Source organism: Rhinolophus hipposideros (assembly GCF_964194185.1).
Source record: "Rhinolophus hipposideros genome assembly, chromosome: 23".
Lineage (NCBI taxonomy): Eukaryota > Metazoa > Chordata > Mammalia > Chiroptera > Rhinolophidae > Rhinolophus > Rhinolophus hipposideros.
Genome location: NC_138069.1, coordinates 7,784,550 through 7,809,763, shown reverse-complemented (window position 1 = coordinate 7,809,763; position 25,214 = coordinate 7,784,550). Strand labels below are relative to the sequence as shown.

Sequence of the window (25,214 nt, the reverse complement as noted above, 5' to 3'; positions counted from 1 at the left end):
TTTTAATTAAAATTTGGAACACCAATTAAGGAGTGTCTTCTTTTAAAAGACCTGAATGAAATCGGCCCTGCCAATCAGTTGAGACCCATAAAGCAAGACAAATAACTCAGGTTCTCCACAGGTACAAACAGTTGTAGAACAGCCTTAATAAATAAGAATTCTGCCACATTTTTAGGCTAGATATATTTTTCACAAATATACATATCTTCAATTATTTACAAAGCTGCACTCAACAGGAGCTGTTTTCAGAGGATTATTCAAAATGGAAAAAAAAAATTTTTAGTTAGCATGATATATAAGCCTATATATGTTGCTATTAGCAGGCTGTAATAAGATCATGGAGGCTGAGAGACAGGCAATTTAAAATGAACTAGATTGGAAAGACTGAAGTACAATGGACAAGACTTTGAATAACGACATTTTCAAAGAGGAAATGAAGTTAACCTGGTGGCCTAAGGGTTCCCCGAATTTGTAGGCCTAACTAACTTTAACTGGGAGGCTTGAAGAGCTCTCAATCCCCAGCGGTGAAAGAGGATTCTCATTCACATTTTTCAGGATTCATCTGTCATCTCATCTGTAGTCTTTGCATGGCTTTCTACCAACAGTTAGCCCCCTACAGTCAGCCCTATGTAGGTAGAATCTCTGGTTCCCTCTTTTGGTGCTGTGACCCCCTCTTCTAGAGCTTTGGTGTGAAGGAAGCCAGCCTGACCACTGCGCCCTTAGGGCATCATGCAGCCCAGTTTGGCTTGTTCTTTCGCAATGCTTGGAGAACTGACCTACCTAGTCTTTCAAGTTAAGATCCACTTCTCCATGAAGCCTACTTGCCAAAACTTCATAACCCCCCACAGTGACGGCTCCTTTTAAACATCTGTAGTGCTTGTCTATGTACCACTCATCAATTCCATGTTACTAATATTCTCATTTAGCTATCCTTTTTCCTAGCTACACCCTCAGAACAACGCATGGAATCTCACACTTGGTTAAGTGCTTTGAATACACTCATTCAGACTTGGTCTAATGTTCAGATAGTTCTACTGTTTGACTTTGCAGTTTAACCCCAGAAATAGCCGTGCCTTTCTAACCCTTTCTTTGACGCACCATCTTTATTTTCATATTCTATCTACAGCTAAGCATATGGCTAGCTCTCAACACAAGACAGCTTACTATAAATAACTCTAATAAAGATGGTAAAACCGCCTTTATCAGTAGAAATTTTCACAAGAATTTAGTAACAATAGAAGTCCATGTAAAACTCACTCCTAGAAACAAATAATTATGAAACACACATATTAAAACTCTCTGAAACAATAAAGGTTTCTACAAAGCTTTTGCTCCTTTAAAAATACGTATTTAACTCTTCCTGAGAAATTTCCTCTATGTGCACAAGATCAAACAATTAAGTTCATGAACTCATCCTAGAAAAAGTGCTACACACCTCACTGCTGAATATCACTATGGTCACCTTCCAAGTCCTCCCCTTGGGAAGCTATGCACCGACGCCAGAGCCTAGTCCACCCTTCAAAGCAATTTTGGAACTCTTTTTCTAGAATGGCCATCAGAGCTGTCGTCGTATTGCCCTTGATGTCCTGAATGTCATCAAAATGTCTTCCTTTCAATATTTCCTTTACCTTCGGGTAAAGAAAGAAGTCACTGGGGACCAAGTCAGGTGAGTAGGGAGGCTGTTCCAATACAGTGATTTGTTTACTGGCTAAAAACTCCCTCACAGACAGTGCCGTGTGAGCTGGTGCATTGTCGTGATGCAAGAGGCATGAGTTGTTGGTGAAAAGTTCAGGTCGTCTAACTTTTTCACGCAGCCTTTTCAGCACTTCCAAACAGTAAACTTGGTTAACTGTTTGTCCAGTTGGTACAAATTCATAATGAATAATCCCTCTGATATCAGAAAAGGTTGGCAACATCACTGCGACAAGTTCACAAACTTAACTGTCAAACTTCATATGTATTTCTGAGGAGTAAATGAGAAATCTTCATTCAAACAGAAATTAATTACTAGAACAAGGAATATTTTCAAGATAAAATGATGACTTCTCCGAGTACAGTCCAGTAAGTGAAATTCTAGTGTGACCCATATGCTCATGTGCACTTTGTTCCTAAATAGTACAGCTGAAAGAAAAACAAGTCAGATAAAACTGACAGCCTACATTTTTATTCTTGCCCTGAGGTAGAGTAAAATATACAATTTTCTGTTTCAAGTGAAAATGAAAACTCTACTGTTAGGCATTTTTCCTGTAACCCGACATGGTAAGCAAGATAAGTACTGTAATAATGTTGGTCCCTTTCGTTCACTCTTCACAGATCTATTCCAGGAAAATGAAGACACCATGTCCATCAGGTAATCAACCAAGTCTAGTGAGGAGAACACTCAAGTTGATGGCAGCAGCTCTCCATTCTTGGATCTTTACTGTCTGACCTTTGTCACCTACCTCTTTTCTTTCCAGTTTCTTCATATTAAACATACTTGAACTTGTCTACTCCCATCGGACATTGTAGTTTTAAAATAAAAATGAAATGTCATTCTTTGAATACTTAGGCAACATGTCAATGTACATTTCAAGAAGAATATGGTCTTTGAAATCAAATAAACAGGAGTTCAAAGCAAGAGTCTAACATCTCTCTAGCTGTGTGAACTTGGGCAAGTTATTAAACTGCGCTGAGCCTGTTGTCCACCGGTAGAATAAGGCAAAGGAAACTTCATCCAACTTAATCCCTCTACAGCCCAGTACAATGCTTGATACATAATTAATGATCAATACTTTATAGCTATATAAAGAGGGTGCCAAAAATATATATACACATTTTAAGAAAGGAAAAAACTGCATTAAAATTGTAATACAAGGAATGACGCTAGCATTCATTTGATTAATGCCATCTTTTGAGCAAATGTCATACCACACATTGCTACTGTAATTCAATTCAACTTCAAAAATACATATATAACATCTCTTAAAATGTACACATTTTTTGGCACCTCTGTTATAAATATAAATTAATTTGATGGTTATTATTATTATATTATACACTCAGGAAGAAGGTTAAAAGCTTAGATTATTATTCATTGTAAGCATAATAAAATACCGGACATTTCAGATACTTCCTAGCATAGTATTTATTCTTAATGAGCTAGAGTAGAAATTAATAGAACCACACTAAGTAACAGATCAGCATTTGATCAGGTTGTCTATACTGCTTTTTACACTACAATAAGTCCTTGTTCTGGTTTCCATTTTCTTTCGGGGCTATATACCTTAACTGTTAAAGCGATGCAGAGACTGATATCAATTTATATCCACAGTACGTACAGCATTCAAAAGAAACAAATCTCATCAAAACAATACAACAAAACGATGCCAGTATTACCTGCCAATTTTTAAAGGAAAATCTATTTGATCCAGATCTAGATTAATGTAGCCAAGCTACCTTAATTAAATTCTACAGGAAAACATATGGCAAAATATTTTTAACAAAAAAGTATTTTCAAAATTTTCTAATATTCCAAAATCTATGACTAATAAACGTATATAAATTGGATAAAATCTGTGACTAATAAGCATATATAAATCGGCCATAAGAAGCACATACCACTAACAGTATTCTTGATTCAACTTACTTAGGGATTGTGGAGGCTGACCGGAAAACCTGATGTCACATAAACTCATGTATAGGAGCTGGAATTTAACACTAGCATGGAGAAATGGAAAACCAAAACAGGAATTCACCACTCAAATCCCTTCAAGTGTTTTTTCATAGTATTTTCAATCACAGATCGTCCTTTGGACAAAAGATAAAACGAAAGCAGTTTCTTTTAAAACAAGAAAAGCACAAAGATGTTACATAATTAGGAACTGTCAGGATTACTATTTACACTTATACACAAAACTGATAATTGCTATTATACTTGGAAAGCAATGGAACGGACCTTTTTCCCACTATTTCCAGACACATCTTACAAATGTCAGTCAAATCTGGTAAAATCATTATCAACTATTTCAAGCAACTCTTCACTAAACAGAACTTTGGTCTAATTCAATGATTTATGTTTACAAGCCTTGGTAATTTAAGGGTGTTTACTAGGTCGGTCTCCACACCTACAAATGCAAAACCTACTTCACGTGACCCTTTCTTAAAAGTGTCAATACTGAATATATCATCTCTCTTAATCTGCAATTTAGTTTTATGAGAAAAGTATGATCAAAATTCATAACATGTCCAGAATATTAGGCCAATGTGGCTGTATTTGTTGGATAAGGAATCATGTTAGAAACAGATTGAGGCAGAATAAAACCTGATAATAGCATCTGAACACAATCAGCATTAGGGGGAGAAAATGGGACAGAAAATTAAAATGTAGTTAAGATTAAGAAAATTAGAACTTAGTTAAGGAAAAAATGACAAAAAATTAAATTTATTTAAGTTAGGGCCTCATAGGACCTTATAAAAAAGACTACATTTACAGGATTTGAGTTTTTGTTTTATTATGGAAGTGTCATAATTATTTTATAATCATGATTATGCATTTCAATTAATACACTACCATTCATTATATTGCTTAGGTTTCAAGAACTAACTTACAGTGTTATGTTAAATGCTCTTCAAATGGAAAAACAAATCAATTTTAATGGATTTGGAATTATTTTTGGAATTGATTGTTAGATAATCTCTATGCAGTATTTACTAGATTGAACATATAAAGATTATGGTAACAAATGTGTAAAATGTTTATAATAAGGAGACCAATCATCAGTTACATGCTTATAACCAATGAAAATAAACATTCACAAACACTATTATACAATATATTGTCAGAAGAGCAAATACTGATTAACAAAGGTTATTTGATTACAGCGAGTCTTTCCATAGACTTCCATAGATTTCCAAAGTCACAAGGCATTGTTGCTTTAATGTGATTAACCAAATTTCATAAATCTTTAAGGTTACTTAATAAAAAAGGGAAACCATGACAAGATAAAGGTTAAATATGAGAAATGCAGAATTTTAAACAACCATAGCGGAAAGACATGAATCTTAATATAAGCAATTATATGGGTAGGAAATCAGGGGATGATGGATTTACACGCTACTTAATTAATCTAAAGTTATCCTACTCTAAATTTATTTGTAGCTGAAGCACCTACATTTCAATTAATTAAGATACAAAACAGAACTCTATGTTCATAAATCTAAAATTCCAGCTTTATAAAGTAAGAGATGTACTTTAAAAGATTTGGAACACTAAACTAAAGCCATTTCAGACAGAAATTTTATAAAATGATGCTACATTATAAGAACAGCCTCCAGGTGTAACAAATAATGTCCTGTAAATAAGCAATAAATTACCTCTCTAAAAATTATCAACTAAATTTTCAAGGGAAATAAAAAGAACTTTGGTCTATTGCCAAATAATATTGTATCATAAAGTTCTATGCTATGTGCTTTCATAACCCAAAATTTGTACTGTAGTCCTATTGCAGAAAACTATACAATGACATAATATACTGCATACAAGATCTAGTAAATCACATATAATAAATGGAAGCCCAAATTTATAACTTGACTTTTATTATGCTTTATGCCCATTATCCATTTACTGGTCATTTAGTAATAAAGTACTTTTGTAACTCCCTATTAAGTCTGTTCTCATAAGCTTGTATGTTAATTTATTCAACAACAAATGTTTATGCACATATACATACATATTTACATTCAATAATATATAATATGTATGCTGTATATGTAATATACTAAATGTAATATAATGTATATTTATTACACTAAATATGTAGATACTTAATATAAATAATATACTAAATGTAATATAATGTATACTTATTACACTAAATATGTAGATACTTAATATAAATAATATTCAAGAAACATAAAATATTTTTAATATTACACTTTGCATCAACATACCTTTCAGTTCACACTATACGTACCTAAAAATCAGACCGTGGTTTTATATGTTCAAATACAAATTATTTTTTAGGATATGAAAATAATGAACATGAAGTTAGAAATAAGTTATTTCTAAGAAATAAGTTAGAACTCAGATCTTTAAACTCTCTCAAGCCTTCTCATTCTCTTCTTAAGCTTTTCTTCTGCCATCTGATGGTTGCCTGTCTGGAACCTCATTCTCATACCACTTTCTCCCTGAATGTGTATACTCAACCACATTGGCCTCCAACCATACACACCTCAGGGCCTTTGCACTGGCTATTTCCTTAGGTTGGATATTCAACTCTTCCCAAGTTCATTCTGATTCTTTGCCTCTGGACTCAAATGTCACCTCTTCCTAGAAGCCTTCCCTGGCCAAGTTATCCAAAGTGGACTCCATGTTTACTCTTTCCAACATCATCCTGTTCTTTTATTACCAGAGCCTGTGATCATCTGTTAACTTGTTAACTCTCTCCTTCCATGAGACTATAAATTACACAAAGACAGAGAACTTACCTGTCTCAGCACCCATCAAAGTATCTCATACCCAAGAAGTACTCAATAAATGTTTGTTGAATAAATGAGACATATCTTAAAAAGCTTATCATTTAGGGAGTCTGTTACTCTTTCTTAAAAATTTTTTAGCAGTCTCTAAAGGGTGAGAATTTGCATATTGATTTGAGGCTCTTGCGCAATCTGATTTCCTTTTGCTCTCACATAAGTGCATGCAACTGCTCTTAAAATAACAGTTCAGCTGTTTTGAAATACTAGGCAGCACTAAGATAAAACAGAATGAAGATTTTTGTTTATGAGAATGAGACTATTTCATGAGAATGAGGTACTGATATAAGAATAACTCCAAGAAATATTCTTTACTGAAAAAAGCACTCAGAACAATGTGTATAATATGCTACCTCTTGTGGCAAACAAAAATTAGGGTGGGAGGATGCAATATATGCATTGTTGTCTGACATGCAAGAGAAACTGTAGGGAGAAGACTGGCTAGCCGGTAGGGGGAGGGCCTCTCCAAGCAGATGGAGGGCGGAATTTGAAAGAAGATTTTTCATTGTATGTATTTTTATGCTTTTAGGTTTTGAATCATTTTATAATATTACTGGTTTAAATCACTAAATACAATTTGAATTTTAAACAATTTTAAATAAATTACTAATCTTAAATTAAATTTTAAACAAACTAGACTTTATCCTATGACTGTGGTGTGATTCTCTTTTTTTAAATTTAAATACTAACTGCTTCAAAATGCTTTTTCTAAATGCATGTATGTAGTCTGATAATTCTCACAGTGAGTGATACCCCTGCTTGCCTAATCTGGGAAAGTTGTTCAAGCTATGTGGGCCTCACTTTTCTACTAAAAATTAGTATTTACAAAGAGCTGCAAAGCTGTACATAATATCTGCCTCCATCTCTCACGCCTTTTCCTCTCTGATCTCACATTTTACAACTCTGCCAGCCCCTTACTCAACTCAAGTTTCTCTTGCCTTCTGGCCAGCTCATGACCTGCCAAGTACACTTATCTGGGGACGTGCCCACCTAATGATTTTGGCTGGAGAGCTTCCCCCTCAGAAATCTGCAGGGCTCATCTGCTTAGGGAGGCCCAGCTAACCACCTTTTTTAAAACTGCACTACCCTCATCCTGCATTCCTTAGCTTCTTCCCTATTTATTTACTGTCTTTCTCCTTTAGAAAACAAGGCAGGGACTTTGTTGTTTTGTTTGTTTGTTTTTAACGGCTATAATTCCAGCACCTAAAAAAGCGTCTGGAATATTAAATAATAAATATTTGTTGAATAAATGAATAATGAATGACATGTAATGTATCCAAAATAGAACTCCTTTCCCCTCTGCGCATGCCTCAAACACACCAATCACCCAAACCTAGTCTTCTTCCTTTATTTCCCATCTCTAGGAATGTTACTATCATCTGAGTCGAAACTTTTCCCCATTCCACCCTGTGTCTAATTAATTTCCTACTTCTGCCAATTCTCTCTTCTCACTAGATCTCAATTCCACCTCCTTACCTCCACTTCGACTTTGACTCTTTCATCAAGACTCATCCTTCTGTCTGGGGCAACAGCGTCCTAACTGTCTGTCACTATCCCTGGGCACAAGAGCCTCTGAGCCATCCTTCTATGTAACAGTCACTGCACAGTAACCAGATTGTGAGGCTCACTGGTGAAGAACTCTTCAAAGCTGTCCGCTATCTGTGCAACTGAGTTTTTCCTCTGACGGCCCCTTAGCCTTCCCCAGAGAGCTTTTTAACATACTATTCATGGGCTCCATCGTAACTGGACATAAACCAATTACATCACCCTCAGTAATTCTAAGAGTCACTGCTGTACAAGGTGTACTCTAAACCTTTGTAGATGGTACACAAGGCCTTTTATAATCAAGTTTTACCAACAGTTTCTGCGCCTCATTTCTCCTGCCTCCAGATACGCTTGAAGCAAACACAATTCACTGTCGTGCTGTTCTCCCACCATGCATCCCTACTCACTGGCAATGTCCCTTATTCTTCACTTGTAGTCTGGAGAAAGCATTGCATTTTTCTGTTCTCCTCGGGGACTTCTTTCCTTACACTCCCATGTATCCTATACTTCCCTCCATTGTAGCAGCTGGCTATAGCAGTGGGCATGGAAATATTCGTGAAGAATAACTGGTTGAAATCAGCTACTCGTTTAAAGTTTTTAAATAAGTTATGGTTTCTGCAATCATCAAACAGATCACTGTTTTTTCCTTTTGAGTTCCCATTCAGTAAGTCAGTGTTAAAGCAATCAAGATAATGAAAATATCCCACCTATACAGGCGTATCTTGGAGATATTGGGGGTCTGGTTTCAGACCACCACAATAAAGTGAGTATTGCAATAAAGCAAGTTGTAATCTTTTTCCTGGTGGAGTGACTTGCCTTTAATTTGTAAAAATCACAACATCATCTATGAAACACAATAAAACAAGGTATGCCTGTATTTTAAGAACTCTATTACTGTATGTTACTCAAATGTAACAAATAAAAGCAGTTATCTAAAGCCTTGAGCCTTGCATGGATAAACCATATTTTTTCTAAGAATGTTTTATAATCCATCTTGAATTTTTCTTTACAAAAGGAGTAAGATATGAAAATAAAAATACATGAAAACCAGACCACGAGAAAATATACTACGGTTGTGAGTGATGGCTTTATATTCTCTTTAAATCCTGAGATCAGCTCTTTGGAACAGATGAGTCACAGATGTAGAAAGAAATAGAGAACTGCTGATTACTTTCCTATGATTTTCCCAAAAGGAAAACAAAACAAAAAGTAATTTTTAAGGAACAGTTAAAGACTGGATCGGGTAATCGAAAACAGAAAATTAATAAGAGAATTTACATAGAGGTCTAAACCCTGGAGCCATATTAGAATCACTGGTAGGAAATTCTAAACACCACCTATGCCCCAGGCTTCACCTGGGAGAGATTTGATATAATGGGTCAGCAACGGGTTCCATCCTCAGAATTTTTCAAAGTCCCTGTGCGGGATTCTGCTGTGCGGTCAAGGTAGAGAACCACTGAATCACCACCTTCCCTACCATAGCAAAGCCTATGTTTCAAAAAGCATTGCAATAAACTCTTTCCAATCAATGTTATTTCTTTCCCACGAAGGAAAAAAAGCAGATGAACATTGTCCACTGGAAAATGTTAATAACAATTAACAGTTATACAGGAATTAGGTGTCAAGTAAGAGCTTCTAATACATTGACCGTTTTATTCCTCACAATGGCTGTATAAAGTTGGCACTATTTTATGCTATTTTGTATCTGCAAAAATAGCTAACAGTTACAGAACACTTAACACTGCCAGATATTATTCTGAGTGCTGCTATACACAGTGACTCACTTAACCTTCATAAGAGTTCTGTGAAGTTAAGTACTATGATTATATTCATTCGATAGATAAGGAAACTAAGACACAGAGAAAAATAACTTGTCCAAAGAGCTGGAATTTGAAACTAGGCTGTCTAATTTAAGACTTAATTTTTAAAAAAATCCTAATAATCTGTACTATACAATAGACACAAAATATATTAATATGCAATAAAATTACTACACGTGTCTTTATTTTTCTCCTCTTCAGAAAACAGCAATACAAAGAGAAAGGTACTCCTTTAAGAAAACTAAAATAAAAATCATTTGATCCTAGTTCTGAGACAGGTACCACTGTTGGATCCAACTGGAGCCTTCATGACTTAGAACGAAAAACAAGAATGAAGAAGGATGACAGAGACAGGAAACCCAATTCTGTATCAGTGGCAGCAAGAGCTTGGTTAGAAGTCTGACTCCTCCTCCCTGCGAGCTCCATGAGGACAAGGAAGGTCTGTGTGTTCACTGCTGATAGAAACTACTCGGTAAATACATTTGAGCCAATGGTATCAGCTGTCTACATAAGATGTAAGATGACTTAATTCTAAGGCGTACTATTTTCAATGTAACTATGTTTTTTCATATTTTAACTTACTCATCATGTATACTAAGCATGCTTATATTCAATAAAATTTATTTCTGTATAATGAAACATGAGATTAAAATATAGTTTTTTCATTAAAATGCTGATCTTTCCATATTTTAATCTGTGCAAGCAAATTTTACCTTAAATTAAATATATATTTATATATAAATTTAATAAATATATAATTGACTCTATAATTTATATAATACTTATATAAGTATAATTATTAAGTTAATAATGAACTCAATAGCTAGGTAACCACACTGCTAACACGAGGCCAAGTCGTTAGGGACTGATCCTCTCAGGCCCATGTGTTCCTCAGGTGGGGTAACCATCTTCTCCCTGATCTGGTTTGATTCTTCCATTTGTAGCTGGTATCTCTACCCTCCTCTTGATTAGCAAAGCACAATCATACATCTACCCTTAACCAACGACACAGGAGCTGTACTCTTGGTTCTCACCAGAGAATATGCTTAATTCAAATTTCCCGTTGACCTAATATAAAACATTTGAGTGAGAAGTAATATCCATGGAGGGCTCTCTGAAGAGTATTCTAAATTTTAAAATAAAATCAAGCAAGTTACCAAACAATGGTGCACTTAACCACCATAGCACTGACTCCAGGTAGAACTCCTCCTGCAGAACTGCCCTATGTATTACAGTCCTGGCTTATATTCAGGGGATTTATAAGAAACCCCCTTGCAAATGGTGCTATTCCACTTATCACAGAAGTGGTGCTGAGTATGTAATCCCTCAGAGCCCTGTCTGTTCTGTGGGGAAGATTTCTCTCAGGTCTCCGTGTCACGATAAGTTAGGAGTTAGGGTTTTCTTTAATGCCAGGAAAACAAGAGCCCAACATGTACTTTTACAACTTTTTTTCCTTATTTTTCTATACGTTTTCCCTTTTCCCCTTGTTTCTTCATGTTTTAATTTAATTTTATTTTATTGTACATTACTTTTATTCATATGTTTGTTTCTTTAACCCATCTACAATAAAAATAAATGAAACTGAAAGGGATAATAAAAAGTTAACATACCATTGACTGTGAAGAATGAGGGACATGGCTTTCAGAATTATAAGTGGTGAATAAAGATTTTAAAATTACAAAAAGTTAAGAAATCCATTTCATTTATTAGTTCATATGAAAACAGTGTCTGCTGAATTTTTTTTAAATATATTCTTTTGATTCACTTAATTTAGAAACTTATAACATTCTTATTGTACTATAAATATCCAACACCTTTTCGAAACAGGGTAACATTAAATATTATGTCATGACTCAAACTGATTTATATGCAGTTAAGACTTAACAAGGGTATTGTACCCTCAACGAGGGACAGTAAATAAAGAGAACATTAGAATTCTAAAGAACTATAAGCCCTCAATTTTTCAGTTAGGTTTCCCTATTGTTCATCAATATCAAATGACTCATATGAATCAAGGCCCTGATGATTTTTATGTTATTAAAAATATCTCACTAAAAGTTTTTTGTTATCAAATATCTTATTAAAAGTTATAACTGTGCAAAAGAAATAACACACTATAATTAAGGTAAAACTCAATATAGTTATGTGATAGAATACATTTCTTTGTATGTTGAGCACAAATTCACTAGGTAGAAAAGAGACTGAAATAAATGTTTCTCCAAAGAGCTTTTTGCAGACCAAGACAAAGAAAGTGGAAGTAGAAAGAAAATTGACTTGGAATTTTTTCAGGAAATTAAAATACTTATGCTCAGTTAAAGAGAAAGAATACCAAAAATTTCTTAACTAATATGAGCATTTATGTTATAAGCTGTTTAAATTGCATGGAAACATTAACCAAACTTAACATTCACAACTGTTGAAAACCATCTTCTTGGAAAGCATACATTGTCATGATTCAAATGATCAACGCATCAGTTAACAATGAAAATAAACTAGCTAAGACTACAAAATATGGAAAAGCCATATCACGTTTCTCCTTCAGTTCGGAATGCAATTTTATTTTGTACAACGAAGAAAGCATATGGCAGAAAAGAAATTTCCAAAAAAAAAAAAAAAATCAAAGCAGGAGGTCCAAAACGGCACAGTAGATAAACACTGAGCCTTTGTCCTTCTGTGAACATATTAAAATTACAACTAAATTATAGAACAATCAACATAGAGAACCATCTGAAGTCTGGCTAAACAGAAGTTTTATAACTAAGGATATAAAGAAGAAGTCATGTTGAGACTGGTAGGAGAGGTGGAGATGCGAATGGACTGACCCCAAACCTCTGCGTAGCGTTTGAGAATCAGGGGGGATATCTTGGCCATGGAGGTTCCACCCAGAGGAGTGAGGGACCCCAGGCCCACATCAGGCTCCCCAGCCTGGAGTACTGGTGCTGGGAAGAGGAGTCCCCACACCTGGCTCTGAAAAACAGTGGGGATTCTGATCATCTGGGTGGGACGGAAGGCTGTGAGATACCCAGACATCCTCTTAAACAACCGACACATTGATCCTCTCATTCTCAGGTACTCACCCTGGGCTCTGGTGGAGGGACGGTGACTTGGAGGGTTTCAGGCATACAGGGGGCAGACTGAGGTGTGTGGCTTTGTGGCGAGGACTGGAGGAGAGTCACCATTTTCCCCGTGTGGGATCTTTCTCCCAGGCAGGTGGCAGATAGGCCTCATCTTTCCTGTGTTGAGAACCTCCCACACCATGGCCAAATCTGAATCAGAAATGGTCTGGTGAGCTCAGCTGGGAACTTGCCTCTCCTAACTCTCCCAACACTACAGGCACTTTTTCTCGAGCAGCCAGCCCTGCCCACATTGCACTCTTACTTAAAAAACTACCAAACTATCAGAGTCTACGGGAGCCAGGTGGGTGGCGACTGACCTCAGTATGCTCTGAGACTTTTGCTGAGTAGCTCCAGGCTCATCTCTGACACCAACAAGAATCTACATTAATCTGGTAACCACAACACTTCCCACTCTAGTGACTCCCTGAGACCCTGCCTTATTCAACTCATGTACCACATAAGGCTTTATCAGGGGCTGAACCTTAAGGGCGCTGACAGGTGGCAACAGGCCTCAGGGTATCCTGGATTTTTGTGGAGTTACCCCAGGCCCAGTATTGGTTCACAGTGTGGCCTCTCCCACATGCCTCCAGGGTGAGCACAAGCAATGAACAACCATGAATCACTTTGTAGCTCCTATCAGGTAGTCCCCCATCAGTCACAGGCTGTGGGTGACCGGGGCCTGCACCAGATACCCTCTCAAGAGGCCCCAGAAACACCATACTTGGAAGTTGGCTTCAGACCACAGCAGAGCACTGCCCAATTAGCCCCAAAAGTACCATGTACAAAAGGTGGTCCCAACGGGCACCAGAGCCCACTGGGGTGAATCCCACTCCTTGGGGTAAGGCACCCCTCACAGCATCCCATAAGCTATGGATGTGGCCAAACCCCACAGCCAGTCAGTCTGAGGGCCAGTCCCACCTACTGATGTGCCAATAGCAATCAAGGCTCAATTATAACAGTAGGGCACACACAACCCACACAAGGGACACTCCTACAGCACTGGGAGCAGGTGACCAGGGAGACTGTGCCAGGGCCCCACAGGGCACCTACTACATAAGGCCACCCGGCCAAGACTGAGAAACACAATAGATCTACCTAATACATAGAAACAAAGAGAGACAGCCAAAATGAGGAAACAAAGAAATACATCCCAAATGAAAGAACAGGAGAAAACTCCAGGAAAAAGTATATACAAAATGGAGACAAACGACCTACCAAAGACGGAGTTCAAAACAATGCTTATAAGGATGCTCAAGGAGCTTAGTGAGAGCTTCAACAGAGAGACAGCAGCATAAAGAAGGGCATAGAAATCATAGAAAAGAACCAGTCAGAAGTGAAGAGTACAATAACTGAAATGAAGACCGCACTAGAAGGAATCACCAGTAGGCTAGATAAAATAGAGAATCAAATCAGTGATTTGGAAGACAAGGCAGCAGAAAACATCCAATCAAAACAGCAAAAAGAAAAAAAAAAATGAGAATTTAAGAGACCTCTAGGACAACATCAAACATAACAACATTTGCATCATAGGGGTACCAGAAAGAGAAGAAAGAAAGCAAGGGATTGAGAACCTCTTTGAAAAAAATAATAACTTCCCTAACCTGGCAAAGGTTCCCTAACCTAAGCATACAAGTCCAGGAAGTGGAGAGTCCCAAACAAGATGAACCCCAACAGGCCCACACCAAGACACATTACAATTAAAATGGCAAAGGTTAAGGACAAAAAGCGAATCCGAAAAGCACCAAGAGAAAGGCAACTTGTAACATATAAGCGCTCCCGTAAGATTGTCAGCTGATTTCTCAACTGAAAATTTGCAGGCCAGAAGGAACTGGCACAAAATATTCGACATGATGAAAAGCAAGGACCTATAACCAAGGGTACTATATCCAGCAAAGCTATCACTTAAAATCAAAGGACAGATAAAGACCTTCCCAGACAAGAAAGAGCTAAAGGAGTTCATCACCACCAAACCAGTATGACAAGGAATGTTAGAGGGACTTAAGATGGAAAAAAAAAAAAAAAAAGATCACAATTACGAATAATAAAATGGCAATAGCTACGTATCTATTAACAATTATTTTCAGTGTACATGGACTCAATGCTCTAATCAAAAGACACTGGACGGCTGAATGGGTAAGAAAATAAAACCCATAAATATGCTGCCTACAAGAGACTCACTTCAGATTGAAAGACGCACAGACGGAAAGTAAAGGGATAGCAAAAGCTATTTCTTAAAAACGGAAACGAAAAACACACACACAAAATCAGGTGTAGCAATACTTATAGCAGACAAAACAGACTTTAAAACAAAGGCTGTAACAAGAGACAAAGAAGGACCCAGTAATCCCACTTTTGCGTATTTATCAGAAGAAACCCAAAACGCTACTTCAAGGGGATGTGTGCACCCATATGTTCACTGCAGCACCGTTTACAATGGCCAAGATGTGGAGGCAGCCTGGGTCTACATCGATAGAAGAACTAATAAACAGGAGGTGAATCCAAAGAACAGAATAAGCAAACAAACAAAACAAGAAAAAACAGAAACAAGCTCATAGATACAGAAAACATTTTGATGATTGCCAGATGGAAGGGGTGTTAGGGGTTTGGATGAAAAAAAAAGGGAAGGGATTGAGAAGTACAAGTTGGTTGTTTAAAAGTAGTTATGGGGATGTACGATATAGCATAAGGAATAGAGTCAACAATATTGTAATACTGTTAATATGTATGTTGTCAGATGGGTACTAGATTTCTTGGGGTGATAGATGAGAGGGGTTTGGAGGGCAGCGTGAACAAGGGGAAGGGCTTAAGAAGTACAAATTGGTAGTCATGGGGATGTAAAGGAAAGCATAGGGAATATAGTCAATAATATGGTAATAACTATGCATAGTGCCAGGTGGGTATTAGACTAGTTAGGAGGATCGTTTCTTAAATTATATAAATGTCTAACCACTATGCTGTACACCTGAAATTAATATCGAAGATCAACTGTAATTTAAAATTAAAAAGGGGGGAAGTGAAGTGGAATAAGAGTTCTAAATTTCCAGGTATAAAACAAATAACCCATGGAATTGTAATATATAGCATAGAGAATATAGTCAATAATATTGTGATAGCATGGTACAGTGTCAGGTGGTTGCTGAACCTATCATGGTGATCCCTTCTTTAGGTGTATAAATGTTGAAAAACTATGGTGTATACCTGAAACTAATATGATGTTGTGTGTTAGCTATATTTTAATAAAAATCTTTTTAAAAAATCAAGGCATGATGATTTCATCTGACAAGTGGAATGGGGGTGGGAAAGTAGGTGTGAGAAGCTTACTGCCTTTAGTTAAGTTAAAAACTAAATATGACTGAATCAGAATCAAGAAAAGGTTTTTGAAAGCCTGAATTTTAGATCAAAATTCCAGAGTTACCCTTTTCCATAGATACTAATATACCTTTTGGGCTTAAACCATGTTCATGATACAGTAAAACTGGCATTACAGGAGAGGGAAGCCCCTAAGTATTAGGAAAAAGCTAAGAATGATATGCCCTACAAGAATGGCACAGGTATTTGAACCTTACTGGTTATGTCATAAAGAACTTAGATGTAGTTAAATTTGTTATGGTGCAGCTCTCTGGTATTACAAGCCCAGGGAAATATTTCCAGAACATACCCTTTTGTGAAAAAATGTAATTTTCTACGGTGTTTACAGCCTTTAAGGGGCCAAGATTAGACATAAGACATTCTGGCGTGAACTTAACTCTTTATAGAATCTAAGAAAAATCTGTTTAGTCATACGAAGTGGATTTTTAAAGCCATAGAGAAATATTTTTATCAGCATGGAGCTATGCTATCTTGGAAATAACATTTAATTAGATGAAATAAAGATATGTATTCTTTGGTTCCATTTAACTGCAAATATTATACAGATAAATTCAAACTATTCTAAAAATGACCCTTAGATGAAATGCAAACTCCTTCAAAGAGAGAAGACTTACTGAAATTAAAATTATGTTAATGCTTAAATATAAGTGACCTTACTTAAAAGAAACAAAGAAAACCCAGAACTTCTAACTCTGCTAAGAATCAGGCTGAAAATGAATTACATAAACATGTACATTTATGTTCTAGTTATTTAGTAAAACTACACCTATAACAAAGTATACCTACATTATATAACACACAATTCTAACAGCCATGTTTGAAAAAAATTAATTCTTCTGAAAATTAAAGTATTTAAAGTACACATCTCCTTCTCACTGGAAAACTACTTCATTTTCTAGAGATATTTTAATGAAATTTGCAACATCTGGATTAGCTGGTACAAGACTCTTACCCCTACCTGGGCCAATTACAATAAAATAAACATGCAAGGAGTTAAACGTCAAAATAAATGTGGAAGGAGAGCCTGGTGGACAAGAGGATATGACAGTGACTGAAGACTGCTTGCCTCTGTTAAAGACATCAAAAAACAAAAACAAAAAACCTTAAAACACTCCACGTGCCAAACAATGTTCAAGAGCCATATGCAGCCTCCCAAGCTGTCAGACTGCAGCTCAGATAACTAGAAAAACAGTAGCCAAGATAGAGCTCAACCAAAAATACGAACTTGGCCCACAGTAGATGCCAATAAACTCTAACACTGAGTGAATAGAGTAATTTTTGACAAACATGCTTCAGTGAGTAATTTTACTGATACAATTTGAGGTATAAATGAGTATAGCAGCAACCCATTACATTCCTTGATTAGTAACATCTGCTGTATGTCCTTGAAAACTACGTTTCTACCTTCAGGTGGGGAAGGGAGACTTCTCTATTCTGACTCTCCAGTGGTCTCAGGCACGCAGAACACCAGTCTGTCTGAAGCTCACGTCTTTGCTCGGAAGAGGTCAAGCCCTTCCTGGGCCCTAAGTGTGATCTGGTGCACATCCTGTGATCTCTTGGCATATCAGGATTGGCCTGTGACGAGCACGTTAATGCACCGTGAACCTGATGAAAAGCAGTGCATATCAACATGGTATTTGCAATTTATGTATCATTAAAGACAGAAGAAAAATGGAAAAGTGGGAGGAGATGATGGAGAGGGAAAGAGAGCAAGAGGTTAACGGGCAGACCACCAGGATATTACGGCGAGGAAGAACTGAAGCTATACATCATTTCCTGAAACACCTGAGGAACTCGAAGGAGGTTCCAGCTGGCATGAGAGACAAGTTCCTGGGTGGTCGTGTGAGCTGACTGCAGAATGGGACACTACAGACTTACTTTCCTGCTGAAAATTCTAGAGAAACTCAGAAAGAGAGGCTACTGTTTTGGCAACTAATGTAAAAATCTATACAGTAATAATTTTTTAATGTAGTCTGATTTGCTTGATAGACCTTAAATATGTATACTAATCACTTGTTAAACAGTATTTTCCACACTGTCTCAAGATCAGTTATTTAATATGATGCTTAGAGACTGAAGCAAATATTTGTAATTCATGTTTTTGACAGGATTCCATATTTTATAGTTAAGTTTTACTGATATTGAATTCCTTACACTTCTAAAATACTGAAACATCTTGGTTTCTTATTCTTTGTCAAAAAAGTTTAATCTTGGATTTTTTAACTGAAAAAAAATTTAGTTTATTTATAGTTTGACTATGGATATAGATATATCACTCATAACTAATAATTATTAAATTAATAAAACCAATGAATCCAGGTTATACATAACATAGTACATGACCTACTCAGCATTATAACAGTAATAGCTAACATCTACTGACAATTTGCTATGTGCTAGCCACTGTTTTAAGGGTTTTACTTGGATCCTTTCAGCATTTCACTTCATCTTCCCTAACATCTGAGATAGACACTGTTACAATCTCCATTTTCAGTTGAATTAAACAAGGCTCAGAGAAGTAACTTACAAAAAAACAATGAAACTAATAAGTAGTAGAGTAGTTACTCAAATCCAAATTCAAGTTCATATTCTTTCTCAATATTATGCTTAATTTTATATACAACACAGAGAAAATAGATTTTAATTGAACAGTAAAGAAGAATACTAGAAGATTTCTATGTTGCATAAAAAATATGTTATAGTCAAGAAAAGCTACACGATCTATATATTTTAATATTTTTGCCCAATTCTCTTCCTACAAGATCTGCAAGCCTGTTCATCAGTTTTTCTAAGATATTGCATCATGAACGTTCCATCTATTCAAACTCAAAAATCATGAATATGTGTCTGTAACAGTGCTCCTAACTCTACAAGAACTTTTATTAGGAGGAAAAGCCAAACAAAATCCTGAAATCCATGAAAGATACAGATATATAAAATTCAAAATCTTAAGCAAGTTCTGTCACCGATGGTTCTTTTAAAAAACTATGTAAACAAAATTACTGATCAATTTCATAACTCGTTCTATGGCCAGATGTAAAATCTCACCTTTATTCAGGATGCCAGCCCAGAGTGGAATAAATTTTTCCATATCATGTGAACACTAGCATAGACTGACATCTTTTCAACAACCTAAAATCCAAACTGGAAAGGCTTAGTTCGGCTGTGCCCCAACTGAAGTACTCAGGGGTCTTGTGAAACATAGAACACACCCTAATATTAAAATTCTTAGATACAATTGTATACTTAGCTTTCCTAAATTTATTAACAGATGCTGTTTCATGTATTCCTTGGTAGTATAATTTTCCATCATTCTTTTAAATACAATGTAGAGGCTGTGTATTTGGACTAAATCAATGCCTCGTCTAAAATAGATATTGCTTAAATAGCACCTTTAAATTCCAAAACAAAATAAATTCTATATAATTGTTTTGCAAAACATAAAGTCAACATTCTGAAACAATATTCTTTTAGAAAATAGTATTTTCTACTGCTAGAAAAATATGTAGGAATGTTTGTTTTCACGCAGATTCTGGAATCAGTGGTGGACAAGTGTCAATCTAAAATTCAAATGTATTGTGAGAAGTTAATAAAAAATGTAGTGACTATGAAGTGACATCCTACAAGACTTGGAGTCCCTTTTGTTTGTCTCATATTTTATGTCAGTTAATGAAAAGATCTAGGATGCCACTTATTCTAACAGAGAGGGTACACGTCTATGATAACCTCCCTTCAGTTTAACCAGAACAGATGCCTGTATTATACATAAAATATTAAATCAGTTCTTGAGCATTAAGATCACTTGAGCATATTTTACTCTCATGATCATGAATGGGTAGACTGTTATGTGAAGATTGTACCTTCGTAGCAGAAGCAATGAAAACCTAAAGGGAGGGACTTTTAAACAAAAGGTATGTTAAACCTTTGTGATGTTAAAGCAACAGGGTATCAAACAAAACAATTATTTTCCATCTTTGTTTTAAAATATGGATGATTTTTTAATTCATCCATACAGAATAAAAGTCTGCAAAAGAGTATCTTCATGTAAATAAAACCAACTGGATGTATTTTCTGTATTAATATTTATTTTTTGCCTTCCAGTTAGTTTTATATTAAATGGAAAGAAACAAATAATTTCACTGAGTTTATTCTAAAGTATCTATTTTTAAACTATAATGTGCTTGCATAAATTTTTATTCTACAAGGTAAGAGTTTTATAAAAGAAAAATTACTATTTTTCTTAACAAAAGCAAGGATTTTTAATTTGCATAGTACCTATTTCAAATAACTTGTTAGCAAATAATTTTTACTTTCTGTAATAAATATAAGAACTATTTCCCCAAAGTGTAAATACCACAAATTACAAAAAAGAAAGCAAAATTAACAAAAGTGAGATTATACTTCTAAAAGAAAAATGAGTGGGACTGTCTCATGTTGAGGTATGATGACATCACAGGGAACATATTTACATAAAATGTTTCTTCTATACCAAAGGACATGAAAATTTGAAAAAAATAAGTAAATGAGTTGTTATAATTTACAAAGGTGTACACTGGGTAGCTAAAATATATTCGACTCCAACAGCCTGAAAACCAAACCACTGAAAACTGCGATACACTATTTAACTGTTAAGTAAATTTTTACTAAGATTTTCTTTCAGGAAAACTATTTTAAATAAAATTGTATTTCATCTCAAAACCAATTTCTAAAGGAAAAAAAAATCTCAGTATTTCATAAAACTAATCACTGCAATTACACAACAGTTCCTAATTCAGATGATTTAAATAATCATTGCTGTTCAGAAAACGGAATGAGAACAGACATAAACAACTTTTAGGGAACCAGTCAAAATACCAAGCAGTTACTTAACATCTTCAGAACTATTCGTTTTTCCAGATAATTGATTTCTTTGAAAATGTTGTGAATGAATCTATCATAAATGATATAGTATGAGTTGACTCTTCCTATGCTTCAAAAAAATACGTTAAATTTCCACATGAAAATCTTCAAAGAAACGTCAGATTTTTAACTATTTGAAAACATACACATGCAATTACATGCCTACCCAAAACAGCAACAAAAACAACAAAGTATTTAATGCTGAAAGCTACAGCCCAAGAAAATAAAATTAGTCCTCTTGTTAGTGACAGCAAAAAAAGCAAATAAAGGGGGTTAGCATCTTTCGAAGACATGGGCATATTTATAGGCTGCTGATTCAAGTTAAGGTGGCCACACAAATAAGAAAGCCTCAGACAGGTCATAGCTCTAATAAGGAAGATATGTCCCACCATTATCCTGCGTCCATAACCAGTTGCTATCATTTTCAAGCAAATAAAAAGATACAGAGAGAATAAACAGAATCACTGGCCCAAACTGTAAGCTGGCACCCACCTATAATATGGGAACACTTGCATCATAGCTCGTCTTACCTCATACGACCAGACACACTGAGTCCCACCAAAACGTCGAACACATCTTCCTACTTCCACGTCCTCATGCGTCGTGTACATTTCTCTGAGGCATTCACCAATATGCGGCACCATCCTCCTGAGAACCTCGCGACTGAAGATCATGCCAGGTCCCCCCATGCAGAAGTTCTCCCCGGGCTCCAGCCCCAGCTTTCCCAGCTCTTCAATGTTCCCCAGGCCAGTCTGGCCCAGGTAGAGGGGCTTGCTGCTATTCAGTGATCTGAGAAACTCTTCCAGCTTGTCACCTACAAAGAGAAAGGCAACGATCATTCCCCTTCCTAACTTCATAATCACTTATGTGTACAAAGTAAGGGACAGAACTGCCCATAGTGTGTGTCAACTCCCCATAAATCTTATGCAATTATAAAGAAGAAAAATCTCTCTGAATATTCTATTGTAAAAACATTAATTTATAGTTTACTAATTAAATCATAATAAAATGTTATAAACCTTCTAGTCAAGGTCACTGAAAAACCTTAGTAATTCTAAAAATCATCAGATTTTTTTAAAGGTGAAATAATGACAGGGAGAATAAGGAGGTTTCTTAGCATGGTTGAAGTAATATTAAAATTCCCAAAAATAGAATATTAAATCTTGATATACAGCATTGATTGGCAGACTGTTAATATCCAATAATTATTTTTTTTTCCTGACAACGGATTTCGTTTACTGTTTTGTTCTTAATTTGCCTTGGAATTTTTGACTTTGGAACTTTGAAGGGCACCCATTTAGAAAAAAATAAACATTTGTTACAAATTAAAGAACACAATTGATTTACTTATACTTGGTGAGTTCATCAGGAAAGTCAATTTAAAAATGAAAATCTATAGCTCACACAGTTGACAAGCACTTGTTATTCTAGAAGCTGACACACTGGAATAAGTAGTCAGCTTCTTCATAATCCCAGTCAGCATCTCTACTGATGAGCTGAGCATCGGGTGGTCATTATCTTGATGCCATGCCACGCCCCTTGGATCTCAATGAGTTCCAGCTGACTATTATTGGGTTCTTAATATAAAATGCATTTCATTCTTAGTAGAAATAGAAAGAATATAGTATTTCAATGTTCTGCAGCGCAATCTTTCAAAGCAGTAAGACAAATGTTTGTTTTTCCATGAGCCGGGTGAAAGGTACTACTACCTGAATCAGGAGAAAGCAATGAGGCTTCAAACAGAGAGGCAGAAACTAAGGAAGGGCTGCCCCCCTTTGACCAAGAAGCTAGGAAGCCTGGGAGGCAGAGGGAGACCCTCTTTCGAGACAGCCCTGCTACTTCCCTTGCGTCCCTCTCCATCTCCGCAATAGGCTGGACTGGAAAGATTTACTCCTGCTCTAAGGAACTTCTCTCCAGCTGAGTTTAGAAATCTCTGGCCAGAGCCACCCACACTCAGGGTGAAGGACCACGCCTCTTTAAAAAGCTGACAAAGTTTTCTCATGCTGTGGCTGCGCTTAGTTTGGGGGACTTCCAGCCTTTGCTTATCGCCGCAGCCACCAAGATGGGCTGGAAAGGATCCATACTAGTGTGTGCTAACACAGCTTGGAGCTGGCTCCTCGGCTCTGGATAATTCGCGGGCGCTGTCGCCTTCCTCCCCACCACCAACCCTGACAATACATTCATCGCCTAGCGGTTTTGGGGAGGTGTGGTAAGGGGTGGGGGCGGCTTTTAGCGCGGCACTGAAGAGGCTGGAAGGCGTGGCGCGTGGGGCGGCGCGGGTGCTCAAGGACTCCCAACGTGTAGTGGGGCGTGGGAAAGGGAAGGAAACGCACAGCGAAGGGTCCGGGACAGCGAAGACGATTCCTCGGTGTCCCCAGTTCCGAAACTGCGCTAGATCCAGTTAAAACAAAAGGGTAGGAGAACAAAGCAAGAACACCGATCTCTCCACTGACTCTCGCCGCGTCCCGGGTCTCCCCTTCCTCCACCGAGGACACGCCCCTCCGGGCAGATTTGGGAACCTGTCACCACCCCGGGCTTTCAGAGCGGGGCCGAGTGGGACTAGCCTTTGGTTGAACCTCAAAGTCCCTGCCCTCACCTTCCCACGCGGTAAAGAGCAGGGACCACGCGCTGGGTAGAAACGAGACCAGCAAGTGTGCGGAAGGCGGACACAGCCGTGCAGGTGTGAGGAGGGCCCCAGCCGCAGCAGAGGAGGAGGAGCGGACTAAGAATGGTGGGAGGACGCGAGGGGTGGGGACGCAGGGCTGGGGGCTGCAGGACGCCGGAGCACCCGCTGACAGATGCAGAGAGGGACCGGGCAGGGTTGGGGCTGGAAGCGGAGAAAGGAGGCGGGGAGGCGAGCCGGCGGGACAGCCGACGCTGGGAGGTCACCTTTGATGTACACGTCGTCGTCGGCGCGCATGAACCACTCATACTTCTCCAGGTAGTGGTCGTGCATGTACTTGATCATCATGAAAGACTTTTTCTGCGGAGGGTAGGAGTCGTCCACCCCCGGCAGCTCGATGACAGGCAGGGGTGGCGGGGGCTGGCCAAGCCCGGCGCTGGGGGGCTGCTGGCTGGAAAAGAACTCCACGCGGCCGGGGATGAAGCGCGCCCAGGTCCTCTGCGCCGCCAACGCGCGGCTGCCCAGGTACTTCTGCGCGGTCATCACCCCCACGTACAGGAAACCCCGGGGTCGGGAGCTCGGGGCAGCGGCGCCCCCGTCCCCGCTGCCGTTGTGGCTACTCCCCGGCCGGCCGCCGCGCCGTGGCCCGGCCGCGACCCGGTCGGACTCCTCGGGGTCCCCCTCCGCCACGGGGGCACCGGGGAGCCCCGTCGTGCCTTCGGGCTCGCGTCCTCGCCGCCGCTGCTGCAGCAGAGGTGGCTGCTGCCAGGGGCTGCTCCGAAAACTGGTCACCCCAGCCGCTGCCTCGGGCAGCGGCGGCCCCTGGAGCTCCTGGCGCGCGGGGGGCGGCGACTGCTCCGGCCGCGGCTGAGGCTGGGGGAGCGGCTGCTGCGCGCCGGGGCCAGCGGCCGAGCGGCCGTAGTAGGAGCAGAGGCTGGAGCCGCGTCTCTTCCTCTCGCTCAGCTCGGCCACTCTGGGGGCAATGAGCCAGGAGGCGGCGGTGAAGCCCAGCACCAGCCCCAACGCCACGCTCATCCACGGGCGGCGGGAGCGCACGGCCATCGCGGCTGCCCCGGCGCCGACGCTAGCGGAGCGGCTGCGGCGCCGCGCGCGGGTCTCCGGGCTCTCCCCGCCCCTCCTCCGTCTCCGCGCCCCCAGCCCCAGCCGCTGCCCGCCGCCCAGGCGCCCACGCCGGCTCGGGCGCGCAGCGCTCCCCGCTCCGCTCTGGGTCGGGGCTTCCGAGCGAGGCCGGGAGTGAAACTTCTCCCGGCGGCGGCGGCGGCGGCGGCAGCGGCAGCGAGAGGAGCTGCAGGAGGAGGAGCGGCGGCGGCG

At 38.5% G+C, this 25,214-nt stretch overlaps 1 protein-coding gene across 1 annotated transcript in view; it reads right to left on the bottom strand.

The window, feature by feature from the left end:
* CHSY3 (chondroitin sulfate synthase 3) overlaps positions 1–24,944 on the bottom strand; it is a gene marked incomplete at its 5' end in the record, with an annotated part of 252,825 nt that extends 227,881 nt beyond the window's left edge. The window contains 2 exons of the mRNA XM_081034871.1: positions 21,790–22,073; positions 24,149–24,944. Coding sequence (XP_080890997.1) covers positions 21,790–22,073; positions 24,149–24,944 — 1,080 coding nt within the window. The remainder of the gene's footprint in view (positions 1–21,789; positions 22,074–24,148) is intronic.
* Between the last annotated feature and the right edge of the window lie 270 nt (positions 24,945–25,214).